At 47.3% G+C, this 15616-nt stretch overlaps 1 protein-coding gene across 1 annotated transcript in view; it reads left to right on the top strand.

Annotated features, from left to right (window-relative positions):
• Positions 1-15616, top strand: part of LOC147712444 (uncharacterized) — a 399151-nt gene that overhangs the window by 73047 nt on the left and 310488 nt on the right. Inside the window, exon 2 of the mRNA XM_086923116.1 lies at positions 12659-12758. Within this exon, the coding sequence (XP_086779242.1) occupies positions 12689-12758 (70 nt within the window). The 5' untranslated portion in view covers positions 12659-12688. The remainder of the gene's footprint in view (positions 1-12658; positions 12759-15616) is intronic.

The following is a 15616-nucleotide window of genomic DNA, read 5'->3' as shown; positions in this document are numbered from 1 at the left end:
GGCGCAGAATTGCGGCCGCATGAAAGGGGTTAATTTCTGAGTGGAGACCTGAAAAATTTGCCACCCATGTATTTTCATCAAGGAATAAGTCTTTCTGTGCCCTTCCTGTTTTGTTCCCCAGTGAGGCATGCAGGTCAAACATCTGGATTTTATCAATGGAAGCCGATCACAACGCTGCAATGCAGCATTGGGATTGGTCACTGGGGCTAGGACAAGGCGTTCAGCCAGGGGCTGGAAGGGTGGGCAGGTTTTTCAAGCAGGCTGTAATGCAGCCTGCATTGCAAACAGGACAGTGCGCATGACTGCTTTGGGTCGCATGAGTGAGCTCACCAAACAGTCATTTCGCACTAGAGTGGGCATGCCACTCTGCCCCTGCCCTGCTCCATGTGTGGAGCAGCCCTACCCACCCTCCTGCCCGCAAAGGAAACATAGCACGATTACATCAGGAAGTTATCATTATGTCGGATGACCAGCCACTAGGGTGTCATCTACAGGTGCTAAGCCTGGACGAATGGACCTCCGGGCCTCCTCCGCTACGCGTCCCACCTTGTCCTTACCTGGACATTGACACTGTGGCGCAATCCGCTGCACTCTCTCCAAATCTGTGACCCAGCCAGCAGGAGCCTTAGCCACGTGGGATTTCACAAGCCTGGGTACAGCAGTCGCCGATAAGTTAGCTGGTGAACCTCCGGATGCAGCTGATACAGCAGGGCTCCCATAGGAGTGAAGTTGCAGTGCTCCCACCACACTAGTTCAGCACAGTTCAGGGTCCTCACCCTCCACAGCGTCCGGCCAGTGCAACATCATCCAGCCTGTGATGCAGGGAGGTGCCGCCCACTGTTGGTAATCTCCTCTGTGCAATCCGGTGTAGTGGTGGATCATTGTATGCGATGCAGTCCTCTCTGCGTTGGTGCGCAGGTTCACCTCTACCATTCACAGCTCCAAGGGGATCAAGGAGGTCTTCTCACACAGGTCAGCAACGTGTCTTCATGCGACCTGTCAAACTTCATCACTGCGATCGCCGCGCCTCAATGTTTACCGCCACGGCTCATCGACTCCACAGCTCCCTTGCATCCCACTCCAAGCTCCAGACACAGGTCCAGCGAGGAATCCAGGCTCCAGACGCAGGTCCAGCAAGGCATCCAGGCTCCAGATGCAGGTCCAGCAAGGCATCCAGGCTACAGGTGCACGTCCTGCAAGTCATCCAGGCTCTCATCCTGGTCATCCTGGATGTTGGGTGGCTTGAGGGGGTTGTTGATGTGTGCTGCACTTGGCCCAGGCTGCTCCATTTTGCATTTTATTGTTTTTTTGCACATTTTCTATTGGAGGTAAACTGATACGCTATATTTTCCAAGAGATTAAAAAAAAATCACATTGGGCTGACTAATGTGCAAGCTCTTTGCAGCTAATGGGCCTTTCATTGGTTTTCACCCGCTAACGCCAGAATTCCTATTACGGAATAGTAATTTTTACCCCTAAGCAATCCAACACTTTCCCTAATGTTGCACTCTCTGGAGTTGGAATAGTAATTTTTACCCATACGCTATCCAACACTTTCCCTACTTTTGCACTCTCTGGAGTGGGAATAGTAATTGTTACCCCTACGCTATCCAATATTTACTGTTTTAGTTAATGTAGTGAATAATTTCTTTTTTTTAATTAGTTAATTTGTTATCTATATTTTTTATTTTTTTATTTATATTATTGGTGTATGTGTATGTATTTACAATTTATAAAATGTTTTTTAAAAATGTATAAGTTATTACAATAATTATTCATGAATAATATTAAGCATGTATATATATATTTTATTTTATATGTATATGTTTAATTTTATTACATTATATGTATTACTTATAATTTTTAACATATATTCAACTATGTGTAGTTTAAATATATGTATTATTTCCTTTATTTTACATTATTTAAAAAATATATATATATATTTTTAACAACGGTATTTTTAACAACGATATTTAGTTACTGATATTTTTGTACTTTCCATAATGTAGATAGTACTTCGATATTCTTTACATCGATATTTTGCCTCCGATATTTTTGACATTCTCATTATATTTGTGAATACACATCACAGATGTTGTTAAAGCAGTCTGTTTTGGTTCTTTTGCCTAAAAACAAACATCTCACCTGAACTCCGCATCACTAGGCATGGAGAAGGAAGATATTTATTTTGTTTAAATATCCCTCACACACTCTAGCAGTGTCATGCTTTATCATCGGATTCACCCTGACTCTGAAGGTGGGCTCGACCATATTCCAGGGAGCCCTAATGGGAACGGAACTATGCGGCATAACTACAGATTAAAAATCCATCAACTGCTCCAAGGTATGCCTTCATAAACGGAGTGGTTGGGAACAGTAACACTAAATACTTGGGGCATTAGGATTCAAAGGTCCTATGCCCCTTCTTTAACATGTTTTAGCCCTACTATAGCAGGCCTAAAAAGGGCTGAGGCTTTCAACAGATTGATTTATCAATAAGTATCACTTCCCCATCTATGCAGCTATTCCCGCTGGTAAGTTTATATAAAGCATGCACTCACACACATGCATAGGCAATATAAATAATTGCCACATCTGGGTGAACCCAAAAATTCGACCTGTCAAACTTCATCACCACGATCGCCGCGCGTCAATGTCTACCGCCACGGCTCATCGACTCCACAGCTCCCTTGCATCCCACTCCAAGCTCCAGACACAGGTCCAGCGAGGCATCCGGGCTCCAGACGCAGGTCCAGCAAGGCATCCAGGCTCCAGATGCAGGTCCAGCAAGGCATCCAGGCTACAGGCGCATGTCCTGCAAGTCCAGGCTCTCATCCTGCTCATCCAGGATGTTGGGTGGCTTGACGGGGTTGTTGATGTGTGCTGCACTTGGCCCAGGCTGCTCCATTCTGCATTTTTTTGTTTTTTTGCCAATTTTCTATTGGAGGTAAACTGATAGGCTATATTTTCCAAGAGATTCCAAAAAACTCACATTGGGCAGACTAACGTGCATGTTTTTTGCATCTAATGGGCCTTTCGGTGATTTTCACCCGCTAATGCCAGAATTCCTACTACGGAATAGTAATTTGTACCTCTACGCTATCCAACACTTTCCCTACTGTTGCACTCTCTGGAGTTGGAATAGTAATTTTTACCCCTACGCTATCCAACACTGTCCCTACTGTTGCACTCTCCGGAGTGGGAATAGTCATTTTTACCCCTACGCTATCCAACACTTTCCCTACTGTTGCACTCAATGGAGTGGGAATAGTAATTTTTACCCCTACGCTATCCAACACTTTCCGTACTGTTGCACTCTCTGGAGTGGGAATAGTAATTTTTATCCGTACACTATCCAACACTTTCCCTACTGTTGCACTCTTTGGAGATGGAGTAGTAATTTTGACCCCTACGCTATCCAACACTTTCCCTACTGTAGCACTCTCTGGAGTTGGAATAGTAATTTTTACCCCTAAGCTATCCAACACTTTCCCTAATGTTGCACTCCCTGGAGTTGGAATAGTAATTTTTACCCATACGCTATCCAACACTTTCCCTACTTTTGCACTCTCTGGAGTGGGAATAGTAATTGTTACCCCTACGCTATCCAATATTTACTGTTTTAGTTAATGAGGTGAATAATTTCTTTTTTTTAATTAGGTAATTTGTTATCTATATATTTTTTTATTTATATTATTATTGTATGTGTATGTATTTACAATTTATAAAATGTTTTTTAACAATTTATATGTTATTACAATAATTATTCATAAATAATATTAAGCATGTATATATATATATATTTTATTTTATATGTATATGTTTAATTTTATTACATTATATGTATTACTTATAATTTTGCACATATATTTAACTATGTTTATTTTAAATATATGTATTATTTCCTTTATTTTACATTATTTAAAAAAATATATATATATTTTTAACAACTGTATTTTTAACAACAATATTTAGTTTCAGATATTTTTGTACTTTCCATAATATAGATAGGACTTCGATATTCTTTACATCGATATTTTGCCTCTGATATTTTTGACATCGATATTTTTTGATGTCGATATTCTGTCAGTGATGCGTAAGAGGGGCAGTCCTCATGGGCGGTTACAAAAGTTAAAATGGAGGGACTAGTAACCGTATTAACCAATGAAAAGCAGCCATTTACAAAGGATAGTAAAAGGAGCCAATGACAACAATGGGTGGTAATGCCAATATCCTGAATACAGCATGTCTCGAAGACACAGCGGAAAACCTGCCTAGGCGAGACCTAAAAATGCTTAATAATGATGGTCCATCAGCAAAGGAGTAAAGAAAGACTTAATGAAGGTCTTATCTACTCAGAAGGGTGGTGTTCACTCTTGTATCTCTGCATCAACAAAACAGGAAAGACCCCATGTGCAACAACCAATATTCGTGTGAATTGCACAGACATTCTCATTATATTTGTGAATACACATCACAGATATTGTTAAAGCAGTCTGTTTTGGTTCTTTTGCCTAAAAACAAACATCCCAAATGGTCTCCGCATCACTAGGCATGGGGAAGGAAGATATTTATTTTGTTTAAATATCCCTCACACACTCTAGCAGTGTCATGCTTTTTTATTGGATTCACCCTGACTCTGAGGGTGGGCTCGACCATATTCCAGGGAGCCCTAATGAGAAAGGAACTATGGGGCATAGCTACAGATTAAAAATCCATCAACTGCTCCAAGGTATGCCTTCATAAACGGAGTGGTTGGGAACAATGCCACTAAATACTTGGGGCATTAGGATTCAAAGGTCCTATGACCCTTCTTTAACATGTTTTAGCCCTACTATAGCAGGTCTAAAAAGAGCTGAGCCTTTCAACAGGTTGATTTATCAATAAGTATCACTTCCCCATCTATGCAGCTATTCCCGCTGGTAAGTTTATATAAAGCATGCACTCACACACATGCATAGGCAATATAAATACTTACCACATCTTGGTCAACCCAAAAATTCGAAGAAGAATATTTGGAGGGGGTTGTATGTTGCAAACCTGGGGGCATATTACCAACAACTAGTGATAATTATCGCTATGTTGGCTTAGTGGCAATATTTTTATCGCAGAGCTGCGGCGATTTTTATCGCTTATGAACCTTGCTATTATCAAGGTTTATCTCCTAAGCGATAAAAATCGGCCGAAATGCATGAATATCGCTGAAAAGTCAGCGATATTCATGCATTACCGAGCTAATGCTCTTAGCCATGTTATCCACCTACCATTGGATAACATGGCTAAGAACTGGTCAGGGGCAGGTGTTAGCTTTTGGAGATAATCCCGCTTAGCGTGAATATCTCCAGAAGTTGGCAATAGGAGATAGCGATGTTAGCGACTGTTTCCAGTCGCTAACATCTTGGCACGCCCACTTTGCATGTCATTAGTGATAAATATCACTGACATGCAAAGCAGGGCCCAAGATGGTCGCTATCGCCTACTAGCTGTCGCTAACTGGTGTTAGCGACCGCTAGGTAATAGGGAGATAATTTTATCTCCGCTTTCTTGGCTTTTAAAGCCAAAAAAGCGGAGATAAACCCCCTTGATAATATGCCCCCTGGTTATTTTCTGTAGCACAGCAAGTGCCATTTGAAAATGATAACATGCCATTCTGTGGCTGTTCAAATTTTGGCATTCACAATTCTCATGCACATGGCTCTATCTTTGTAATGGACGTGCTATGATCACATCATGAAGCTCGTGAAAAACCACCCATTTATAGATCTCCGCAAAATGTGCTCAACCTGTACAGTCATCAACTTGTCTTCCTGAACTCAGGAGGTGAGATTAAACAATCCAACAATTTATGCAATTTCAACTTTTATGGTTATTTGTGCCTATGTTTTATCTATTGCCATAAACCTCATTCACACTGTGTACCGGACATTCATAAGAATCAGTCATCACACCCACATCTTTACATTCTAGTGTACATGTTGAATCAACTCACCCAATTTCTGGGAGTCTTTTACCCCACTGGGGGGATGGTCAGGGGGTTGGGCCTGTAGTCAAACCCTGTGGGGGTTAAGAGTTGGAAAAGGTAAAGGTGTAACAGTGCCATAAGCCAGTAATCATATCTAAGTAGTATGATTTAGTATGCACTGTCTACAAGGGAAAACGTACCTACTTCGTCAAGGGTCCTTCCCCACCAAAGTACCTACTCGTCTACGCACTCCCCGGCTTGTGGCAGTGTAGTCGGGTGAAGCGCGAGGCTTTATCTGCTGTGTGGCCATCTATGCACTGCTGTAATCGATTACCGCTAATTGGGGTGTCAATAGCCTGGTAGTGCGTTAACCAGACGCAACTCCTATGTTGCATGTGTGCTGATGGTGAGACTGGGAGTCCAAACGACCCCGTGTGTCACTAATTTTGGTTAGAGGATTGCTGTGACGGCCAGAAATGGTCATTGGAAAGTAGCACAGGTCGTGGACTACAGTGCATCCACAGGAATCATGGAATATGCAGTTCCCTTATTCGAGAAGCTTGTTACTGATGTTCAAGTGACCTGTTCTTTATGATACATGTAGTGGTTTTGAGAAGGAAAATACACTTTAAAAAATGTGTAAAAACATTTTTTGGGAGGAAAATACTTTATTGGCAATAGGTTGTCATGCAGGTGCTTCGGTAGATATTTGCTCTTCATTAAAATATATGGAATGAGTGGAGTACCATGTGGTTCACCAGGAGAGGGTTTGTTACAAGGTGCCATTATCAGAACTACTAGTGGGCTAGTGGAGTACAAGCTGGTTCCACTGAATTTTGTCATTAAGTCCTTATTTGTCCATTTTAATCTGACACCCATCGTTGTTCTTTTTCCAAAAATCTGTTTGTTATCCCAGTATCTCAGTTTAGTTTCTCAATGATGGACCCCCTTACATCGTGGTCTGCACGCGGAGTCTAGTTGGGCTGAGCACTCCCTTATCACGTCAAGTGTTGTGACATTAGGTAGTGTAGTGCGGTTAGCACTCTAGCAGACGCACGTACGCATCCACGCATCCGCAGGCCAGGCGTGGCCTGCGGGGTCCAATAAAAGAAGGACGCGCGCTCGGGCACGTCACTTCCGACTGAGACGAGTGTGTGGTTTACTGGCTTACACTCCGCGCTCCCACCCCTGCGCACGTGGCCACAGCTGGTCGCTTAGGCCTACCCACACACCCTCACCACATTGGCGACGAAGGTGGGATACCGACCCTCATTCCTTTCATCGGGTGGTACTACCCGCACCAGCCCGCGGTGCCTACCGCGAGGGCACCGACGTGCCATCCTTCTGGTGTGCCCACATCAGCGACCATCGGAGAAAGGAGTCGATACTGCCTGACGAGGCACACGTGGCGCCAGACGCACGCCGAGGCGTACACAGACACCACAACACCTCAGCCCGTCGACCCACCAGCATTCGAGTACCGCCGCCATGGGGGACGAGGCAGCGGCACCGATCATCAACATCCCGTTCCAGCACGCTGCTGCTGGAGTGCTGCCGCCATTCAGCGAAGCGAGTGACCCATCTACGGCATCACCCCGGTGGAAGGTGTGGCTGGAGAGACTCGAAAACTACTTCGTTGTCACAAGAGAAACGGACGACGCGGTGAAACGGTCACTGCTCCTTCATTATGCTGGGGACGAAGTCTTCCGACTCTTCAAACACCTGCCCAACTCGGCGGGGGTAACCACGTATGCTGCTGCAGTCACCGCCCTGAACAACCACTTTGACCCTCAACTGAATGTAGACTTTGAGGTCTTCAAGCTGGGGCAAGCCCGCCAGCGTGAGGGCGAATCCATGGATCAATTCCACACTCGGGTCCGGGAACTGGCCAGTTTCACGGACGAAGACCAGCCCAAGGCTATCAGGCGCCAACTAATACAAGGGTGTCGGGACAAAACTCTGAGGGGCCACATCCTAAGAAAACCTGGGATCTCACTAGAGGACATCCTCGTCCTGGCCAGAGCTCATGAACTTTCAGACGCCAGGGCCACGGCCATGGAGCAAGCATTGCATAAAATTCCCGCCAAACCGGAAACGACCAAGAGTGAGCGGGCGGATGCTGTACGGTCACGACCACGTGGCCCAGGAAGAAAGGGAGTCCGGCGAGACGCACCACAGGGCCGGTGTGGATACTGTGGACACGAACCTCATGCGGCCAGAGACTGTCCTGCCCAAGGTCAAGTCTGCGGGAGCTGCGGAATTCCAAATCATTTTGCAGCGGTTTGCCGCAGGAGGAACAAACCCCCGAACTCGCAGAAGTCATGGGGAGCCACCAAAGCGGTTCATCAACTATCCATAGCAGACTCATCCCCGGGTAGGACAGATAAGCTTCTGCCAACATCGCAGGTTGAATCGGACTCAGAGGATGAGGAGGAGGCGTATGTAGTTTCTTTTGCCAGAGAATTAAAGATCAGACGACGGCCACAACCGACCTGCGTGATCCAAGTAGGAGAGAGCGAAGTGAAGGCCGTTATTGACACGGGGGCCACCGTCAACGTTATGGGCCTGCAAGAATTCAACAAGCTGCGCCCTCGCCCGGAAATCCTAAACTCCAAGACCAAGATATTTGCTTATGGCGCAGACACCCCACTTCCTCTGAAAGGGAAAATAGTTATACCCATACGGGCCGACGACGTGGAAGTAACCGCAACAATCCATATCATTGATCGAGAGGCTGACACGTTAATAAGCAGCCACACGGCGGAGGACCTGAAGCTAGTTGCCTTTGCCAACCACATACGGAACCATCAGGTAGAAGAACTCCTGGAGCGTTTCCCTGAGCTGTTCAAGGGTCTCGGATGCATCAAATGCGCACCGATAAAGCTCCACATCGACAAAACCGTCACCCCGACCGCCCTCCGCCATCGGAGGATTCCATTTCACCTGCGGCCGCTGGTGGAGAAGGAACTGGCGAAGCTCGAAAGATTGGGGGTCATTGAAAAAGTAACAGGGCCCACCCCGTGGGTGTCGCCCATGGTCATCGTCGAAAAACCCAAGCAGCCGGGCGAGGTCCGGTTATGCATCGATATGAGACTGCCGAACGCTGCAATCAAGTGGGAGAGACACCTGACCCCAACGATGGATGACATCATAGCAGATGTGAATGGCTCGAAGTGGTTTTCCAAGATCGACCTCAATGCGGGATACCACCAACTGCCCCTCGCTGAGGAATGCCGCTTCATAACCACGTTCAGCACCCACCTAGGCCTCCGGAGGTACAAGCGCCTCAACTTCGGAATATCCTCGGCCGCGGAGGTGTTTCAGAACACCATCAGGGAGCTGCTATCTGGACCGCCGGGGGTTCTCAATGTGAGCGACGATATCCTCATCCATTCCGCCACGGCTTCCGAACACTACAAGCACCTGCGTGATGTTCTGAAGAGACTAAGTGCACATGGAGCAACACTCCACAAGGAGAAGTGCCAGTTCTTTCAGCCCTCGATTGAGTTCTTCGGTTATGTATTTAACCAGGAGGGGGTCCAGATTGACCCGCGGAAATCGAAGTCCATCAAAGATGCCCCAGCACCACAATCGCCCACGGAAGTGAGGAGCTTCCTCGGAATGGCCACGTATTGCGGCCGTTTCATCCCAGGCCTAGCCACACGCAGCGAGCCTCTCCGAGCATTGACGAAGGCAGATGCCGCCTGGGCTTGGGGCCTCAAAGAACAAGACGCTTTCCGGAGCATAAAGGAGGCACTTCTAGAGAACGCCACCCTCTCATACTTCGATCCAACCAAGCGGACCGAGGTAATTGTGGATGCCAGCCCCGTAGGGCTTGGGGCAGTTCTGACACAAGAACATGAACCAGGGAAATGGACAGCCTTAGCATTCGCGAGCAAAGCGCTAACTCCCACTGAGGCAAGATATGCTCAGATAGAACGCGAAGCTTTAGCCATTAAATGGGCCTGTGGACACTTTCACCTCTACCTGCACGGACAATCGTTTGTTATGGTCACGGACCATCAACCCTTGGTGCCGCTCTTCAAGGGCACTGCCCCTCATCCACCGCCACGCATCGAAAGATGGGTGATCCAGCTCCAAACATACGATATGGAAGTTATCTACAGGCCTGGAGCCAAAAACCCAGCCGACTACTTATCACGGCATCCATTACCCCGAGAACCGGCAGCTACTGATGAGGAGTGTGACGGCTATGTCCACTGGGTGGCTCTCACATCTTGCCCCCAGTGTATGACTCTAGAGGAAATCAAGGAGGCAGCAGCGGAAGACCACCCCTATATGCGGTCGCTGCAAGCGGTGCAAGAAGGGTCCTGGACGGACTACCTCCGACCCCCTACAAGTTGGACGGCGGCGGACAAGTCAGCCCTCACAAAGTATTGGCAGATCCGCCATGAGCTCAGCGCCACGGAGGAGGGCATACTATTAAGAGGAACGCGTCTAGTAATACCAAGGCGCCTCAGACATCGGGCCACCCAGCTTGCCCATGGGGGTCACCAAGGGGTCACCAAGATGAAGGCGCGCATGCGCGAGAAGGTGTGGTTCCCCGCACTGGAGAGCACCGTGGATGAGTATGTCAAGAACTGCATGTCCTGCCAGTTAACCAGTGACCCGGAATGGCCAGTCCCCATCATCACGGAGGAAGCATGCACGGCTCCGTGGGAAAAGGTTAGTGTGGACTTTGGAAGCTTCCCTGGAGAGGGACATACTCTGGTAGTTATAGACTCTTATTCCAAATACCCCCTTGTGGAGAAAATACCATCCACGGCCTTCGTACATGTGGGGCCAGCATTGGAGAAGATGTTCTCTTTATTCGGCCTGCCAGGTGAACTTAAAAGCGATAATGGCCCACCCTTCCAGGGAGCGGAGTTTGCCACATTCATGACAACGCGAGGTATCACCCATCGGCGCATCACTCCCCAGTGGCCACAAGCTAACGGGGAGGTGGAGAGGTTCATGCGAACACTTAATAAAATGTTTAGGATCGCGGTGGTCGAAGAGGCCGACCCCGAACAGAGACTGCATGAATTCCTAAGAGAATACCGCGGAACGCCCCATTGCACCACACTGAGAAGCCCGTGGTCCCTAATGTTTCAAGGCCAACGTAGGGATTTCCTCCCCATGCTGCCGAGGTCAAGGCTGGAAGACAAGGAAACGAAGGAGATGCAGGAGCGCGCGCAAAGACGTCGGTGCACGAACAACATGCGAACGAGCTGCCGCCGCAAGGCCACTCCAAGACAGCTACACCGAGGAGACCGGGTTGTTATCAAGAATCGACGCCCAGGGGGAAAGTTTCGGACATTCTATGAACCAGGGCCGTGGACAGTCACCAACACGAAGGGCACTATGGTGACCGCCAACAAAGAAGGAGAAGAAGTGTCAAGGAACTCGTCCTGGTTTAAGATAATCACTTCTGCCGACAGTGCAAGCGCCGGAGCCCAGGGGGAAACCACCGAAACACCCGGAGCAGCAGCACCAGAAGCGGTGAGCAGTCCTTCAGCAGACGTTGGGGGTCCAGCCCCAGAACTTGAAACACCAACCTGCTCTACTCCTGTCTGGAGTCAGGCCCACGGCGGAGATCGAGGATCGGGCCGCACACCCCGCTACAGTCTGAGGCCCAACCCTCGCCCCAACCAAAGACTCAACGACTATGTCTGTCAACTAAGTCCCTGAATCCAGCAACCGTAGGGCACGCAAGTACCTCCATTTCATTGCGAACTCTTCATGAACAGTTTGTTGAACATTTTAATTTTGTTTAGAGTTGGGTAGAGATGTAGTGCGGTTAGCACTCTAGCAGACGCACGTACGCATCCACGCATCCGCAGGCCAGGCGTGGCCTGCGGGGTCCAATAAAAGAAGGACGCGCGCTCGGGCACGTCACTTCCGACTGAGACGAGTGTGTGGTTTACTGGCTTACGCTCCGCGCTCCCACCCCTGCGCACGTGGCCACAGCTGGTCGCTTAGGCCTACCCACACACCCTCACCACAGGTAGGATGCCTGTGAGTATTGTAAATTAAGTTTAGGAAGACGTATCCTCCCTCTTCTGTCTCAAACGAGAAAGGACTTCTCTAGCCTCCAGGACTGACCAGTGTCTCCTAGACTCCCAGTTTCTAGTTTGCAGTAAAAACAAAACATCCCCTTCATTCAATACCTCTGTCTCACTCCTTTGCTCTCTTTCATCGACTTTTCTTTTTCTTACCTCTCCTATTCATTGTATTCCTCAATTCTGCCCTTCGCGCCTTTGTAGTCAAACTTCCATTAATCACCTCTCTCTTTGTGTTTTCTTCCACTCACCCTTCTCTTCTCTACCCACACTTTCCTTTCTCCTTTTCCTCCTCTTTTCCCTTCCAGCTTTCTTCCTAGGCACTTCTTTTCCCTCCTTCTCTTCATTTCATTCACACTGATTATTATTATTTTTTTTTATTTCAACGTGTTTTATTACATTTTTTTTATACAATACAAGAACACATTAGCAATATTCTGTTATAGGGTTTGCAACGAATCGTCCCCTCGCTTTTAGTCTATATAAATCTATGCATTCCCTACCAGTCTCAACAGTCAAGGACAGGAAAGTCTACGTGGAGCTGCCATTGATTTTATGTATGTAGAAAACACAGCTTTCAGTTACTTTAGTTCTTTAAAAATCCCCTTTAAGTTCAGTCCTTCTTTTCTAGACGCGTCTTCAGAGTAACCCTCTGGCCAGGATGGGAGGCTCCTCTGTGCTGCCCCTGATGTTCCTCTGCATCCTTTGTACTCAGCCAGCTTCCAGCTCAGGTAAGTTGTATGCATGAATGTGGTATATCTATAGCACAAACCTAACTTAAATGCATCGGAGCGCATTACAAGGTCAAAGGCAACCATACTGTGAACGAGTGGCAGGAAAGGCAGCTACTTTCTGGGGGCAGCAGTCTACTGCTACTGTACTGTGACGTGTTGCTCTTTAAAGATGGATGCAGTTAGACATACATGTTTATTATCTTCCTAAATGCACTTTTGTGGTCGCCTTGCATGGTGGGATGACATTCTTTCCTGTAAACAATTTATTTCACGTATTTAGTAAGAGAGACAAGTATGGCACAATAACATTGTAATTGTAATTGAAAAATGTAAAATCTGAAAACCCAATGCAGAAGCACTTCTTTCGGATATCACAATTTGCATTCAAGTAATCAATACAACATTAGAGATTTGTTAATACATCCAGAAAATGCAATCCGATTAGTTATAAACACAGAACAATTCTAGTTACAACAACCAAGCTACTTGGCACATGGTGGGGGAGGGAGCTGGAGGGCAATGGGGTGGAATAACAGAAAACCTTATAAATGAGACACTAAAAGAGAGCAAGGGAGAGAAAATGTGTGCACATGGAGGGGACACAGAAGAGAGAAATGAAGAAGGTAGGTATAGAAGAATAGGAGATAGAAAGAATACATGTTGAAACCCAGCCCAAGTGCCCACCGGGGGAAAGAGCTCCAAACTAACCCAATATACAGGGCGAAGCTTGATCAGTAAGATTGGGATAGTGTGAGCTTCAGATTTCCCAACAATCACTCTGGCATGTAATTTTATAATACATTATACAGCAAGTACGCAAAACAAAGTGTAATGTTGTACTTCCTTCCCCCAATAACTCTCGGAGGCAAGCTTCAGGTTTACTCTGTTTATTCAAGTAATATCATACAAGGAGCGCTAAGCATGTCTTCTCTTCCAGCCAGCTCACGCGCTAATGCCTCGCTGCACACGCCACTCCCCTACGTCACCGCACGTCACGTAGCCACGTGACGTGCACGTTAACACGCTCACTACATATCTCCCTTTTTTCCCAACACTCATATGTACAAGTCCTGGCTCATGTCATAGTCTCTGAACCTCGCAGGCTGAACCACCGCCTTGCCCCTTCTCGTCAGTCTTACCGGGGACATGGCCGTTGTCGCTGCATTATCGTTACCACTTCCTAGCGCAGCTGCACTAGGCTCACTCCTGTTTCTATCTTCTTCAATTATCTGCTCCCCACTCGTTTCTTGGTCCTCTTGCCTTGTCTCACCAATGTCCAAATCCTCTCCCCCATACTTATTGGGGTCATCGCTGCTGTTCTCACTATCTTCATCACTTCTGTTGCCTCTCCAGCAGAGTATTCTGTTGCATCTAGCCATGCGGTCCTGCGACCACACATTACCATCGCTCAACAAAGCTGCTCTGCCTCTGACTTCCACTACCTGTAGTGGCTTGCTGTACTTGCTTTCTCCCTTCTTCTGCAATGTGGCCAGTTTTACTCTCACCCATTCGCCTTTTTCTAAAACAGTGTCTTTCACATTCCTCCGTGCATCGTAGTGTTTGGTGTACACCGCTTGGGCTCTCTCCAGATTGGCCTGCACCACCGCCGGTGACCACTCGCTCTTGATGACTCTTTCCTTCCATATCCTGTTGTCCTGAGTGAAAGGCTCACGACCTCTGAGGATCTGGAAGGGACTATAGCCTGTGCTCGTGGGTGTTATTCTGTATGCCCATACCATGTGCCAGATCTCTGCTTCCCAGTCTTTGTTGTCTGAGATCGCTGCCTGTATCGAGCCCATCACTACTCTATTGAAACGTTCCACCAGGCCATTACCTGCGGGATGGTATATTGATGTGTGCTTTGCCGTGATACCATTTCTCTGCATGAACTGGGACGATTTCTCAGAACGGAATTGGGGTCCATTGTCACTGAGGACACATTTTGGGATGCCCTCTCTCACAAAAGTTTCAGCCATGAAGCTCACTATCCTCTCCGTGTCCATGGTTTCTTCAATCCTCAATTCTGGCCATTTGGAATATCTATCTACCATTACGCAGATGTACTTCTGTATTCCCTGGGCATTTAATATCGGACCCAAAATGTCTATGGACAGTTCCTCCCATGGATTCTTCGGGGGATCAAATTTTCCTAAGGCTGGACGCAACGGTTTGAGTGTTTTATCCACGCCCTGGCACCTCGGGCATTCTCGCACGTGTCTTTCCGCTCTTATGTCCATCCCCGGCCACCAATAATTCTGCTTGGCCCTTAGTTTCAACTTCCCTGCTCCCAGATGGCCTTCGTGCAGCATCTCCAGCAGCCTGGGAATCATCCTTGCTGGAGGTATGACTCTCTCTCCTCTGTATACGAAGATGCCTTGGTCATCGATTGATAGTTCCTCTTTAACTTCGAAATATGGAATGAGGCCTCGCTCAGTCTTGTTTTTGATTGGCCACCCCTTCACTATATGGGCTTTCACTTCTTCCAGGACAGGGTCTTCTTCATACGCTTGTTTCCATTCCTGCTTGCTTATGATCACTTCCAGGTCTTCAGTAAGTGCGACCCATTCTTCAGCCGCTTCACAGTGTTCCATGCTGGGCTCCATTGCTGCCGCCCTGCTCAGATAATCAGCCACTCTGTTCTTACTCCCTGGGATGTGCTCCACGTCGTATCGAAACTCCATTAATTTGAGTGACATTTTTGAGATCCTCGGCGTTGCGTCAGCATGCCCACTGGATGTGAGTACCTTGAGTAGTGGCTTGTGGTCCGTCCTCAACCGGAACCTGGTGCCCCACAGAAATTGCCTGAACCGTGACATGGCCCACACCACCGCCAACATTTCTTTTTCGATCACACT

This window comes from Lissotriton vulgaris, chromosome 5, assembly GCF_964263255.1.
Source record: "Lissotriton vulgaris chromosome 5, aLisVul1.2, whole genome shotgun sequence".
In the NCBI taxonomy this organism is placed as follows: Eukaryota; Metazoa; Chordata; class Amphibia; order Caudata; family Salamandridae; genus Lissotriton; species Lissotriton vulgaris.
The sequence above is the reverse complement of the archived record's forward strand: the minus strand, read 5'-3'. Positions and strand labels throughout refer to the sequence as shown.